Source organism: Neltuma alba, unplaced genomic scaffold (assembly GCF_004799145.2).
Source record: "Neltuma alba isolate B1F8T4 unplaced genomic scaffold, ASM479914v2 tig00010663_pilon, whole genome shotgun sequence".
Classification (NCBI taxonomy): domain Eukaryota; kingdom Viridiplantae; phylum Streptophyta; class Magnoliopsida; order Fabales; family Fabaceae; genus Neltuma; species Neltuma alba.
In genome coordinates, this window is record NW_021635508.1 from 39,484 (window position 1) to 53,031 (window position 13,548).

At 33.2% G+C, this 13,548-nt stretch overlaps 1 protein-coding gene across 2 annotated transcripts; it reads right to left on the bottom strand.

Annotated features, from left to right (window-relative positions):
- Positions 1–1,848: 1,848 nt before the first annotated feature.
- Positions 1,849–10,549, bottom strand: LOC114758074 (ABC transporter B family member 2). Of its 2 annotated transcripts, XM_028947091.1 has the most exons (12): positions 10,239–10,549; positions 10,088–10,142; positions 9,810–9,985; positions 7,749–7,949; positions 7,335–7,594; positions 5,926–6,466; positions 5,075–5,454; positions 4,358–4,767; positions 3,806–4,047; positions 3,473–3,720; positions 2,963–3,375; positions 1,849–2,550 (listed from the first exon to the last, which is right to left on the bottom strand). In XM_028947091.1, exons 1-12 carry the CDS (start codon positions 10,497–10,499, stop codon positions 2,012–2,014), a joined length of 3,726 nt encoding a protein of 1,241 aa, XP_028802924.1. In that variant the 5' UTR covers positions 10,500–10,549; the 3' UTR covers positions 1,849–2,011. The 2 variants fall into 2 exon arrangements, with proteins under 2 accessions (XP_028802924.1, XP_028802926.1); XM_028947093.1 differs by lacking the exon at positions 10,088–10,142 and having other exon boundaries at positions 10,239–10,472.
- Between the last annotated feature and the right edge of the window lie 2,999 nt (positions 10,550–13,548).

A 13,548-nucleotide genomic window follows, 5' to 3' on the forward strand; every position in this document is an offset into this window, starting at 1 on the left:
GAGGCGAATCCATTCATGAATCTATTTAGATAAATGATACATTTTGAATACAAGATAAAATCTACGAGTACTAGTAATTCACATTTGGTCTTTAATATAGGAGGTATTTAACTATTTTAATTAAATTAAAAAAATTAGTTAAGTTAGATAATAATCATAAATATGGTATATGTTTTTCAAAATACTCTCAGTTAAAACTTCTTTAAAAAACTGATATTTCAAAAAAATTTAGACTCTGATTAATTCGCCTCCAACGTTCTAGTCCAACGTGGTTAAAAATCTGCTGAGGGTGTGTTTGGATGAAACCAAACCGTGGTTTGGAAAAGTGATTCTGGAGAATAGATTCTGGAAGAATAGATTTTATGAAAAAGTGATTTTGAGAAATGAGAGTGTTTTGATAGTTGTTATCAGAAGCATTTTTTATATATACAAATTACTAAAAAAAAGACATAAGTTAATATGATAATTACAGAAAAAATAGATTTTATGATATATTTTAATTTGAAGGAATAAAATTGTTAATAATATATTTTTTTATTAACATAATTAATAATACATAAGATAATATAATTAATAAATAATTAATATGTATATATATTTATAAAATATAAGATTAAATATGTTTATAAAAAATATGTTTATAAAAAAAATAACAAGATACATATCCTATAGGCTCTCACACTCTTCTTTTTTTCTCCAAAAGCAAATTTTTTTTGTTTTTTTCCAAAACCATGGTTTTGGTTTTTGGGTAGATGTTTGGAGTGTCACCCAAACACAGCCTCAGTCTAACTTCTTTAATTTTTTTTTTTTTGGTTAGTGAGAAAGGGTGTAACTTAGTTTAATGTTTTGCTTCTATTCCGTTGTTCGTTTTTAATTTCCCTATTTATGAAAAAAAGAATTAATTTTTCCGTTTTTCTTTCGGTAGGAGTTTTTGTCTGTTTGAGTGGGCAAAATATAAATAGAAGATTATGTTTTTCTAGTTACAAAGAAAATAGATAATATGATTAATATTTTATTATGCTAATCTTCCGACGTAAAAAAATCCAATCACCTTGAATGGGTATTTGTACGAAAATATTCATTTAAAAATGTTTTAAATTATTTTATTAAAAATATAATGCAGTAGAATTGATGTATATGTGGAATTAATGAGTAATAAATACTTACTCACTTTATAAAATATATATGTGTATTATTAATGAGTAATAAGTATTATTGTGGTATTTAATTATTTAATAGGAGTAGTTTAGAAAAAGAATTGATAAATATAAGAAATATGTTATATATTAAGGACTGGAGGAGTATTTTAAACCATAATTTTGTTTAAGCAAAATATTTTACGATAAACATGAGAACACATACAGCGTAGTTAATATAATTTTATGAGGTATAAATGTATAATGCAAGACGTTTATTATCAGAAGGGACCAATTTGGATTTATGTTTTTTTACATACTCTCATCTAATTTGATATTGCAATATCAGCTTACATGAATCTCAATTATTTTACTTGCCCAGTCCCTTAAAGATCATTCATCCATGTCTAGATTAAGATATCTCAAAAAAGAAAAAGAAAAAGAAAAAAGACCTATTTCTTTATTTTAAAAGAAGGTAAAAAAAAAATCTAAAATTCAAACAGGCAATATCTAACCATATAATGCGTGTTCGCCTAGGCAATTTTCCTTCCAATAACACAATCAAAACCCAACTGATACCATTTGCTTTGCATGTCATTAGCTTATAAAGAGTGAAAATCAAGCCCTCTTCAATTAATCCCTTGTGCACTTAGTTCCTAATTTCTCCTATTTTCTTTTACTATTACCAGAGGTAATACAGGGAAGGAAGGAGTGAAGAACTGAAACATAAATAGCCCTTTTATATTTTTAAAACTTCTAACATTTATCTCCTACATACAGAGACAGATACCCATCTTTATGAGGACAGGAAATAATGCAAAATTACAGTAAAGCTTTTGTAGGCCATTCTGTTGTATATTTTTAATATTTTATAGTCACTGGCATTGTTGCAGATTGATTAATTTAAAATATGCTCCATTTTTGTTCTCTATAAGACTTGAATGAGTCCCTTGCTCTATTATCTTCCCGTTCTGCAAAACTGAGATTTCATCTGCATTTCTTATTGTGGATAGCCTGTGTGCCACCATAATTGTTGTCCTGTTCTGCATCAATCTGTCCAGAGCTTGTTGCACCACACGCTCAGATTCCACATCAAGTGCACTAGTGGCTTCATCTAGTAGCAAGATTTCTGGGTTCTTTAGAATAGCTCTGGCTATGGCTACCCTTTGTCTCTGGCCACCAGAGAGTTGTACGCCTCGTTCGCCAACTTTGGTAGTGTAACCATCCGGAAGAGAACTGATGAAACTGTGCGCATTGGCAAGCTTAGCTGCTTCAATTACCTCTGAGTCAGAAGCTCCTTCCTTTCCATAGAGAATGTTTTCATAGATTGATGTTGCAAAAAGAGCGGGTTCTTGTTGCACCAGACCAATATGCTTCCTTAAAGACTTCAAATGGAGTCTCCTGATGTCTTTTCCTGCAGAATTTGATATGTTGTTAGCCTAGATCGCGAGTGAAATTTTTATGTGAACCTAATGAACAAATGTAGTTGTAGGGAGATAACACTGAAACATATGCTGATGTGATTATATGTCTAATTGTCTCTTAGTGATAATAGGTTTACTAATTTTTTGAGAGCCCATAGTCTACCAAACAATTTCTGAGAAAGCAATATAATTTAAAAATTGCATCTCCATTTCGACTATCAAGACAATATTGAAAATGTAATCAAGTGCTTCTCTTGATTAATAGAATATAATTGTGCATGCTCCACTTCCCAAATGCGTGATAGGCCTTGACCATTTTACTCTTTCTCATTTTAATTTTTCCTTCCCCTATAGGCAATAAATTTAAGAATCAATAAAGCCTGGCCTGGCCAAAAATCTTACCATCAATCATCACTCTCCCAGACGATGGATCATAAAATCTGAGTATAAGGGAGATGATAGAGCTTTTCCCAGAACCGCTTTGTCCCACTAAGGCAATACTCTTGCCTGAAGGCACTTTCAGATTAAAATCTTCAAAAATTACTACATCAGGCCTTGAAGGGTAACTGAAATGGATGCTTTTTAGCTCGATTGTTCCCTCAACTATCTTAAGCTCTTCTCCGGCATCGGCCACTATTCCTGACTTTCTATCCATCACTTCAAAAACTGAGGTGACCATTTGGTTCCCTTTCAAAAGGTCCGGAGCCAACGCCAATGTCTCCCCCATGCCCAATGCAGTTACGATTAGAACCATAAATGACTTCATGACGGATTTGAAGCTAGACAGCTCCTTTTCCATCAAAACTGAACCATACCTGATGAAAGTGGAAGTCAACTTCAGCACAAAAGTAACCACCATTCAATAAATCATCTAACAACATAGCGAAGAAAGAATGATGCTAAAGTATATACCACAAGGCAAGGCCATAAGAAGAGAAAATGAAGAACTGCGAAATGCCATAGAATATGCCAGCAATTTGTCCCCGTTTAAATGAAAGCTTAGAAGGCTGGACGAGCTCATCAGCATAAAGTTTTAGGACCTTTTCTTCAGAACAAAATGCAGTAACAGTACGCATGTTACTGACAGCTTCCCCAGCCAGCCTGTTGGCTTTCAGATATGCAGTGCTCAAGTTGCCACCATAGCCTTTCATAAAAAGTTTCTGAAATAATGGAAGTTATCAAGACTCAAAACACATGTGCTAGTTTCTTCTGACATAACCTTGAAAACTGGGTACAAGAGAAAACCTCGCTGATGTGACCACTAATGATCAAAGGGTATGTGGCCAAGACAACTAGTGTTAATCTCCAGTTCAACATGAAGGCAATAATAAACGAGGCAACAACCAGACCAACATTCTGTAAGAGAATTGTAGACCGGTCAACAACTATAGTTCGGAATAAAGTTGCATCTGCCTCTAAACGAGATGATAGCATAGAACTTGTGTTGTTTGTGTCATCAAACCAGCCAATTTCATTTTTCAAAATAGCTGCAGCCAGATAAATGGATGGAGTTAGATGAAATAAGGAGACCACTGAATTTGAATCTGCGAAAGCTATGTGGAATTTTAAGACTTGAAATTTAAAGAAAACAAATTCATCATCGAGTTTGGTCATGAACACTGTTCAAGCCAAGCCTTAAGATATATAAAACATCAGAATGTTTAACAAATCATTCCCGGCAAATTCTCTGCTATGGTCAAATGCTTTGTAACATCATATGGAAGTTCAAAGGAAACATTTTAAATTAAGACAAGTTGACGATGGATGGGACAAATGATCATCAGTCAATCACATTACCAGAAAATATCATTTCTCGTACACGAAGAGTAAGTCGCTCGCCCATGATTCCAAAAGAAAGATGCTCAATGGCATGGGCAATAACAGTCACTATTGCTGCCCCACAGAATAGGAAAGTGATTTTTTTAACCTCGTGACGTGTTGTATCCCAGTCCATATAGTATGACACAAGAGCATGAGAGATTCCAAGAGCAAAAAGTGGCATTTGAGCTCCAGCAATAAATGCACCGAAGGTGCCAAAAACCCCATAAAACCAGTCAGGTGCAACCATTGAATACAGCCTTTTTACAGAAACATGACTTGACTTGTCTTCACTTTCCACTTCATCAGCACAAACGCGACCTAAAGATTCTTCATCTGACCGAAAACTACCGCTAAGGCTCGTTGTACACGAGAATTCTCTTGAGTACCTTATGCAATGAGGATGAGAAGTTTATAGTCATAAATTAGATGCTAGAGGATTTGTAACTGTAATAGATCATGTAGAAAGTGGTGGAAGGGAATGTGTGTGAATTCTCAAGAGCTTAAATTTTTGGGATCAATCAATTCTTGTCACAAATAAGCATAACATTAAGCCAATAACCTTTAAATAGAAGGATGCCAATAAATCATAGATCATATGCTGAATCATGTTGATAAGATAAAGATACGTCAATTATGTTAATTGCAATTGTGGTAGATGCAAACTTTTTAAGTGCCCCAGTGGGAATAACGTACCTTGCTGCCACATTGGGAGCAGAACCCTCTGGCTGGTGACCTTGCGAAGAAGCTTTCTCCTGGAGTTGAACAAGAGATGCGTAAGCGCCATTTGGGTTAGAAATAAGCTCCTCATGGTTACCAATTTCTACAATTCTCCCTCCCTGAACAACAGCAATCATATCTGCATTCCTAATTGTAGAAAGTCTGTGTGCCACTATGACAGTTGTTCTACCAACCATGACGCGATCAAGAGCTTCTTGTACACTCTTCTCAGATTCCGCATCCAGAGCACTGGTAGCTTCATCCAATAAAAGGATTGATGGGTTCTTCAAAATGGCACGAGATATTGCAATCCTTTGTTTTTGTCCACCTGAAAGTTGTATCCCTCTCTCACCAACCTGCCAAATACACTTATTTAGTCTTACCTCTTGAAGTAACGCATCCATCAAGTTTCACAATTTTAGAGTCATGAAGACCATTCTTTAAACTTGTTTAACAATTTAAGCATTATCTACGCTTATTACACATCAATCTGTAGTTTTGACGTTCATTTATATTTTCCAGTCTGCACCCTGCAATTTCTTTCATCGAACTGAAATATTAATCACTTCAGATTTCTCCAAATAGATGCTATAGACATCGAATAGATTCCTAAATCTTTTAATATACCAACTTGATTTTCAAATTTCAATAAAATAAATTCCTTTAGTTCCCTCTTCCTTCAAGGCCACATGCCTCGAAAGAAGAAATGCTGATGAACCAAGAACTACGCCGGGCGATATGGCATTACGTTATGGACCAAAAAAAACTTCTAAATGTTATTTAACATTAAAACGTTAAGGATGTATAAATTATATGATCAATCTTACCTGAGTTTCCAACCTTTCAGGAAGATTGTTAATGAAAGACTCAGCATCTGAAAGCTTCACGGCATGTTGAAGTTCTTCAAGAGTAGCATCATTTTTTCCATACAGTATATTTTCTCTAATGCTAGTGGTAAAAAGGGCAGGTTCTTGATTAACCAGCCCAATTTGGCTTCTTAGCCATTTAAGATCGAGTTCCCGAATATCATTCCCATCTAATAGTATTTGTCCAGAAAGGGGTTCATAGAAGCGCTCAATCAGTGATATAATAGTGCTCTTTCCTGACCCACTTCCTCCTACTAAAGCTAAAATTTTGGCAGGTGGAATGTCAAGACAGAGTTTGTTGAAAATAACTATATCAGGACGAGATGGATAACTGAAACAGACATCTTTAAGTTGGATGTGACCATCCAATTTACTTGATTTGCGACCAGTTTTTGAGCTGATTTTGCTTACTGTTTCCCTTTCTATCATCTCAAAAATGGGATAAGCCGCTGCCTTAGCTCGGATGAATGCAGATATATCTGGTGCTGCCTGCCCAAGCGACCTAAGAAGCAAAACCATGACCTATAAACAAGAATTCAAGCTAATTTAACAGCTACATAGCATATTGAGGCTATTGCAAGACTATGTAATGATAGGAACTGTCTGAAACTCTCATTACAACAAACACGGATATAATGTCAATTATAGGTTGGATAAATTAATATTTGCAGGATAATTGCTAGCAACATATTGATCAAAGAAAATATATAATGAGTTGTACTTCTTAACAAGCAAATAATGCATAATGTAATAAAGCAGGAGGTCCTGCATTAATTAACAATGGAAGGAATATGACATCGTTGGAAGTTGAATCATAGGAATAATATAGTTCAAGTACTTCAAGAACTACTCATCTGCTACATTTTCAGTTGCAAATTTTGGACGTACTTAACTCAACTGCAATGACAATGAACCTTGGTTGCAAGTAACTCATCAATACTATGACAAACACAGTAGAAAGCTTTTGCTTGGCCAAAAGCAAAATAAAATGCATCGCTGTATGATCTACGTAAAACAATTACAGCTCTATTGAGTAACATAGACCACTTCAAAAACCCTGGCAGGGGCCGGTAGACCTGAATAGTACTTGAGAGAAAATTGAAGTGATCAGTGTATTTAAGAAGAAACTATGATGATTCGGGGAGCCAAATAAATAGATAATTAGGGGTAGACTGAAGACGAAAGTCCAAATTTTGATCCTCCAATGTAACTCCGTCCATGTCGGTTGTGTCGACAAAGAGTGGCATTTATACTTAGGTCAAATTAAATCAAAAGGACAGAAGATAAAAGTACTGTCCATTAGATTATTATGCACATTGGAAGAAAATGAGATGGCTGGGTCTCCATGAAACAGAAGGTAAAATGCTTACAGTCCAGAGATGACAACATTGAGCATGGTAGTAAAAGACTCGCCTCCGTTGGCGATGTTCTTGTGAACAATAACACTAGTGAACCAAATAAGCAGGGCCCATGACAGAAACAGGACACAGTGCATGGAACCTAGTCCAAGACCCTTTGCCAAACCTGCTTTTCGGCCATTCTTATAAGTGTTCACAAGTGCCGCTTTGTATGATCTCACCGCTCTCTCTTCTCCCGCAAACGCCTGAACCATTCTGACATTTCCTATCACCTGAAACCCACAAAAACAAAGTAAATTAAATTGACTGGACTCCTACTTCGCCCCAAAAGAAGCTACGTACTAATCCTTTCATACAATTCACTTTGGATTTGAACAGGCCACAATAACGAGATACGTAATTTTGTGGAGGTTTTTGAGAATAAACCTCTTCGGCGATTTCACCAGCCCTAACGTAGGCTTTTCGGACTTCGGCAATAAGTCCGACGGTAACATAAGCATAAAGGCCTCCGGCGATGGCAATCAAGGGAACAATCGCAAGTGTGACTAGACTGATCTGCCATATTCTGACAAACCCAATGATAAATCCCACCACGAATCGGCTTATGTAGTGCAAGAAATTTCCTACCTGCCATAAAAACGACGCAAACCGTCAAAGGTTTCTTTTTCGCGCCTTTGAAATGGCAGTTATTAACCGCCAGAGAGAGAGAGAGAGAGAGAGGACCAAACCAGGATGAGTGAGGGTGCTTTTGATAAAATTGTTAATATAATACTAATTTCGGTCTTTAAAATAAAAGCTGAATAATAAATTAAAAAATATTAAAGAAATTAGTTAAATTAATTATTGATAACAAATATGTGTGTTGACTTTGTTAAACTACCCTTATTCAATCATGTACATTAAAACTACATTTAAGTAGAAATATTTTATAATCAATAAAAATATTTTTTTAGAACACTTTATAAATTTAAAAGAGAAAGTAAATTGTACAATAGTCTTATATGGACTGTCAACTAGTCTTAAATTTAGATTAGAGGTAGTATTGCATAATAGTCCCCACAAATAATTAAAAAAGTGAATAATTTAGCTTTTAAATTTTTTTTTTGTGAGCAAGCTGGTTTAATTTTTTTAAAAAAATATCTTCTATTAATTTTGAATATGATCTATATGAAATTGATTAATGATGCTACAAATTTTTCAGGTAAAAAAAATACTAAAAATTTTAAGAATAAATTAATAAAAAATAACTTAAGGACTATGCCGATAGGCATTTGATCTTATCAATAATAATCACTAAATCAATTTAGATAAATTAAATAAGTTAAATAAATTACTTAATTTTAACAAATACAAACTAATCTTTTTAAAAAAAAAACTCATGTGTAATTTTATCATATATTAATTTACAATTTAATAAATTACTTTTAAAAAATAAATATGATAAATAAAATAAATAAAATATTATATTTAGAATAAAACTAACTTTTTAATTAGCACCTTAATAGGGGAGGAGTAATGTGTTTCAAAACTAGCACTCCTTTCGTTTTTAATTTAAGATATAATTAACTAATCTGAGTATATTAAGGATATTAGTTAAATTAATTAACATGATATGTTTTTCTAAAACACCCTAAGTATCTTTTTTAATTTCTTTTCTCCTTCTTCTACTTGATTATTGTTAAGAAAATATCAATGGAATTAATTTGAAAAAAACTGATAACATATAAAATAAGTTTTACATATAAGATCAATATCTCACCAATTAAGTTTTATGTTAAGAATTGGAAAAGTAATATGGTAGTTTATTCATCACAATGTATGAGCATGAGAACTCAACAATTTGAATCGCTCAAAAGTTTTAGGACAATATTCTTAGGCTTTTTTTTTTTTTTGCTGAACATTATTTTTAGGTTTTAGATGCTTAACCAAATACTCTCATAGTCTTTAATGTAATACTTATTTTATAGTGTAATTTATACTAAAATATGGGTTTTAAATTTAGGATAGGATGGAGTAATATTTTTATTACAAACACTTGAATATGCCATATTTCATTGGCCAAAAAAAGAATATACGATATTTCAGAATATGCTTGGATCAAAATTAAACCAAGTGAAGTTTGTGAATTTAAATATCTGAGTCTAAGGCCATGTGATCCAGCTGGACTTGAAAGCTGAACCTTAAAAACCAACCAACAATACTGTCACTGCCATTGCATTGAATTCACACTGCTCCATTAACACAGGAGACATAAAGTTTGCGTCAGAGAAACACAGTTCTTTTCTTGTGAAACTCGCCCAGAAAGCAACCATTAATCCTTTGAAAACGAAGCTTTCATTAAAAAAACACGAGGTCAACTGTTGAAAGTGGAGCAGAAGAAGACGGGGAAAAAAAAGAAAACCATCGCCTTTGTTCATTAGTGTTCCGATATTTTCTTTCCCCTGTTTTAATGCAGAAGGAAGAGGAAGCCATTAATGCAAGTGATACCTTCTCAGACAGAGCATCTTGAACAACGAGGATCTCACCGGAAATTGCAGAAATAACCTCCCCGGTTGACGCCTCTGTATCAAATAAACTTATATCTTGATTCAACATTGATCTTAAATAAGCCATTCTCATCTTCGCTGTTTGTCGTTCTCCAGTGTGCATCCAACATGCCACCTCTGTATATACAAACAGAGGATGAGATTTTTAACTGAATCAAACAATAATTTTCAAGAGGGTTTTTCATTTAAGATCACATAAATCAAGTTCGTTTAATTTACCTGTCCAAGACGAAAACAAGATTGCTATACTCAGATAAACAAAATCCAAGGAGTACTGCAGAATTTCAGGTTACTACAGTTATTAAAACTTGCAGAAGCTAGAGAGGAACAGAGAAAGTACGGAGAAAAGAATGCTTTCAGATAATCAAACCTTGGCAACTTGATGAGAAGCTTGTCGAGGAAAGAGGTAAGCCAGACCTATGATATTGATCATCTTTCCGAAGAAGACGAAGAAAACAGGAACAGAAGCGCCATGAACACATGCACCGACAGATCCAATGGCCATTAAAACATAATCATAGGAGTCAGCGAAAGAGAACAACTTAAACAGGGGAACTTTTCTCTCCGTTTTCCCTCCTTCGTTCTTCTTTCCCTCCGGTGAGACACCGGATAATGTGGTCCGGTCTGACATTTTCTTTTGGCCTGAGAATGGGAGAGAAAAGAAGGACAAAACTTTAATGCAGGATAGAGATGGAGGAGTGATTTTGATGAGACGAAGAAGAAGATCAGAGGCGGGTTTTATGATTGTGTTGAAGGAAGTTTAGCATGTGACGTGGACATGTCACAACTCACAAGAATGAGGTTGACATGTCACATTGAGCTCGGAAAAGGAGATGGGAGTATTTATTAACACAGGTGTGCGTGTCAACGAGGCATCCAAGTTTGATTGCCCTGTTACTTACAAAACCAATTTAAATTGGAAAAACTAATTTAGAAGTCCTTGTAGTTTTTATTGATTTTGATTTAATTCCTTCAACTTTTTTTCTTTTTATTGAGTCTTTAAACTTTTAATTGTCAAATCTGTTAGCCCTTGCCGTTAAATAAGAATTAACTTTGTTAAAAATTTCCGTTTAAAGTGCAGCGATACAACTCCGAAACATCTCCCTCACCATTCAGCTTGACCTTGTTTGGTGCATTTTGATGCTTGAGTCATCCCTTGCCCAGGTGACACAATGAGGGTCACCCACAAAAGTTTTCTAACAACATCCCCACACTCATCAGTTCCTGCAACTGTGACTCGGCCCTTTCACTGCAACTCGACCCTAGCATTCCACCATAGTGGAACTTAATTAGAGTATGTACAGTGTTTATTGATTTCCTAGGCGAAGCATGAAAAATGTTGAGAAGCCTACTTGAGCTTTTAATATATATAATTGCTATTGGGAAATCAAAAGCAAGCTCAGGTCCACCATTGAGTACTCTAGCCATATGCACGTTAATGGTTCGATGGAAATGACAAATTTCACAATCACATAATATAATATTATATATACATTCATATATATAGTGAAGATTTCAGGAAATATTAATTAATTCTTGAAGGTGTGGGAGATTGCAATAGTAGTTAGATCATTAGCAGTAGCCTTGTTTTGCTAGTGGGCGGTTCAGCTTACTCTGTTTTTTTAGTATTAAAACAAAGGAGGCTCTCATACTTTTGTCACTTTTTTTTATCTCACTCCTCACACACAGAGATGTTGGGGTTGGGTCCTTCTGTCTCTAATTAAGTTCCAACATGAGCGGAAGGGTTGAGGCGTAGTGGCATGAACAGAAGGGGAGGGGATATTTTAGAGGTCTATCACTGCTTCTTAACAAAAACTTATAACAGTGTTACTACTTATTTAACAGCAGGGGATTTAACAGTGAAAAGTTTAAGGATCCAATAAAAAGATAAAAAAACCCAAGGATCTAATTCAAAATCAATGAAAATTATAAGAACCTCCAAATTAGTTTTCCCATTTAAATTTTACAAATTCTTCTGAAATTCTTTTAGTAAAAACCGAAAATACACATTTCATTGTTTACCACCCCGGCAGCTGCTATAAGTCACTGGGCAAAAATTTTAATATCCAATATAAGTTATTTGGATGGTTATTAATTATTTTTTTCATTTTATTCCTATTCAAGTTCTATTGGATAGAAAGAAGTGAATTTGATTTTTTAAAAAAAAAATAGACAGAGACCTTTTTAGTAAATACAAATTTGACAAATTTTATCAAGTTAAGACCGTTAATGGCTTAATTGTTAATGTGACTTATAATAGGAACTAGAGTGGCTATTTTGTATATTCTCTCGACCTAAATGTAAAAAATTACTTCAATGATTTCTTTTCTTTTTAAATATAATAAAATCTCAACTTATTTTGTATCTCCAATTTATATCTTTTTCAAACTATTCACATTGATTGGATATATTAAGGAGTTTTATTGAATAATAATTTTAACGCAACTAATTAAAAAATATTTTAAGAAGATTAACTCAGATTTTTAAGAAAATAATTAATTTAATTAATTTTTTAGTATCTACAAATTAATTATCAGCTCTTCTGTTAGATACTAGGAGAGCATAATTTAATAATAATAATGGTTTTTAATAATTTTTATAAAAAATGAATTTTAAACATCCATTTACACAGCAATCTCAATTATAAAGCACACATTTCTAAGTTTGACAGGTTATTTTTATAGATTCCCAACTGAAACTTTTATTCTTGACAGCTTAGTAGCTTACAATATGGTTGTCGCTAAATTTATTTTTCAAGACCTAAATATCACTTGCCCAGCTGTAAGTATTTTTATTAGCATTTTTTTAATTTGGAAGTATATGTTGGTCTTAGTAAGCTTTTAGGACTCAACTCATCTAAACTTTTTCTATATCCAGAAAAAAAAAGAATATCATTGCCCCGGTCATTTATGATACTCCACATTTTAGGATCATGTTCAGATTAGTGTAGCCACTTCGGAATGATATTTAAATGATTAGTTGGGCTTCCAGATAATAGGTAATAATATAAAATATAAAATCTGTTTTCCTCATAATTAAAAGCTAACAGCATATTTACACCCCCAAAAAAAAAAAAAGTCCCGTGGCATAACCCCATAGCCCTGTAAAAGTTTTTCTTTATAATGAGATGAAAAGGTATCTTGTATGAGTATATGTATTTAATATGCTTGTCTTTTCTTAATTTAAGAAGATTAAACACCTTTTAGTGATACATGAATAATATAATTTATTTTTTTATTAATTTATCTCTGGATCAATTATCATGGAGGGGCATGGAATTTCAAGCTATATATTAAAAGGGGAAATCAATGAAAAGTTTATCAGTAAAAAGAATTTAATAGATTTTTATGAGTTAATAATATCTTTAATTTCTGATCTCTAAAATTTGAAATCAATGATTTTAATCCCTGAAATTTATTTTCATTTTGATTTTATTTTTTGTTTCAAAGACCAAAAATCTAAAATCAGACCAAAATAAAGTCAAATTTTATGAACTAAAACTGTTGGTTTAAAATTTTAGGAATTTCAAAATGAAATCAAATTTAAAAAAATAAAAATGTTATTAGTCTTATTTTTATACACATAAAATACCAGTATTATATGGGACTTCATCCCACAAAAAAAAAAAACTAGTATTTCCGCTCAAATCTTTATGACCAATAAAATCTTTAAACAAAAAA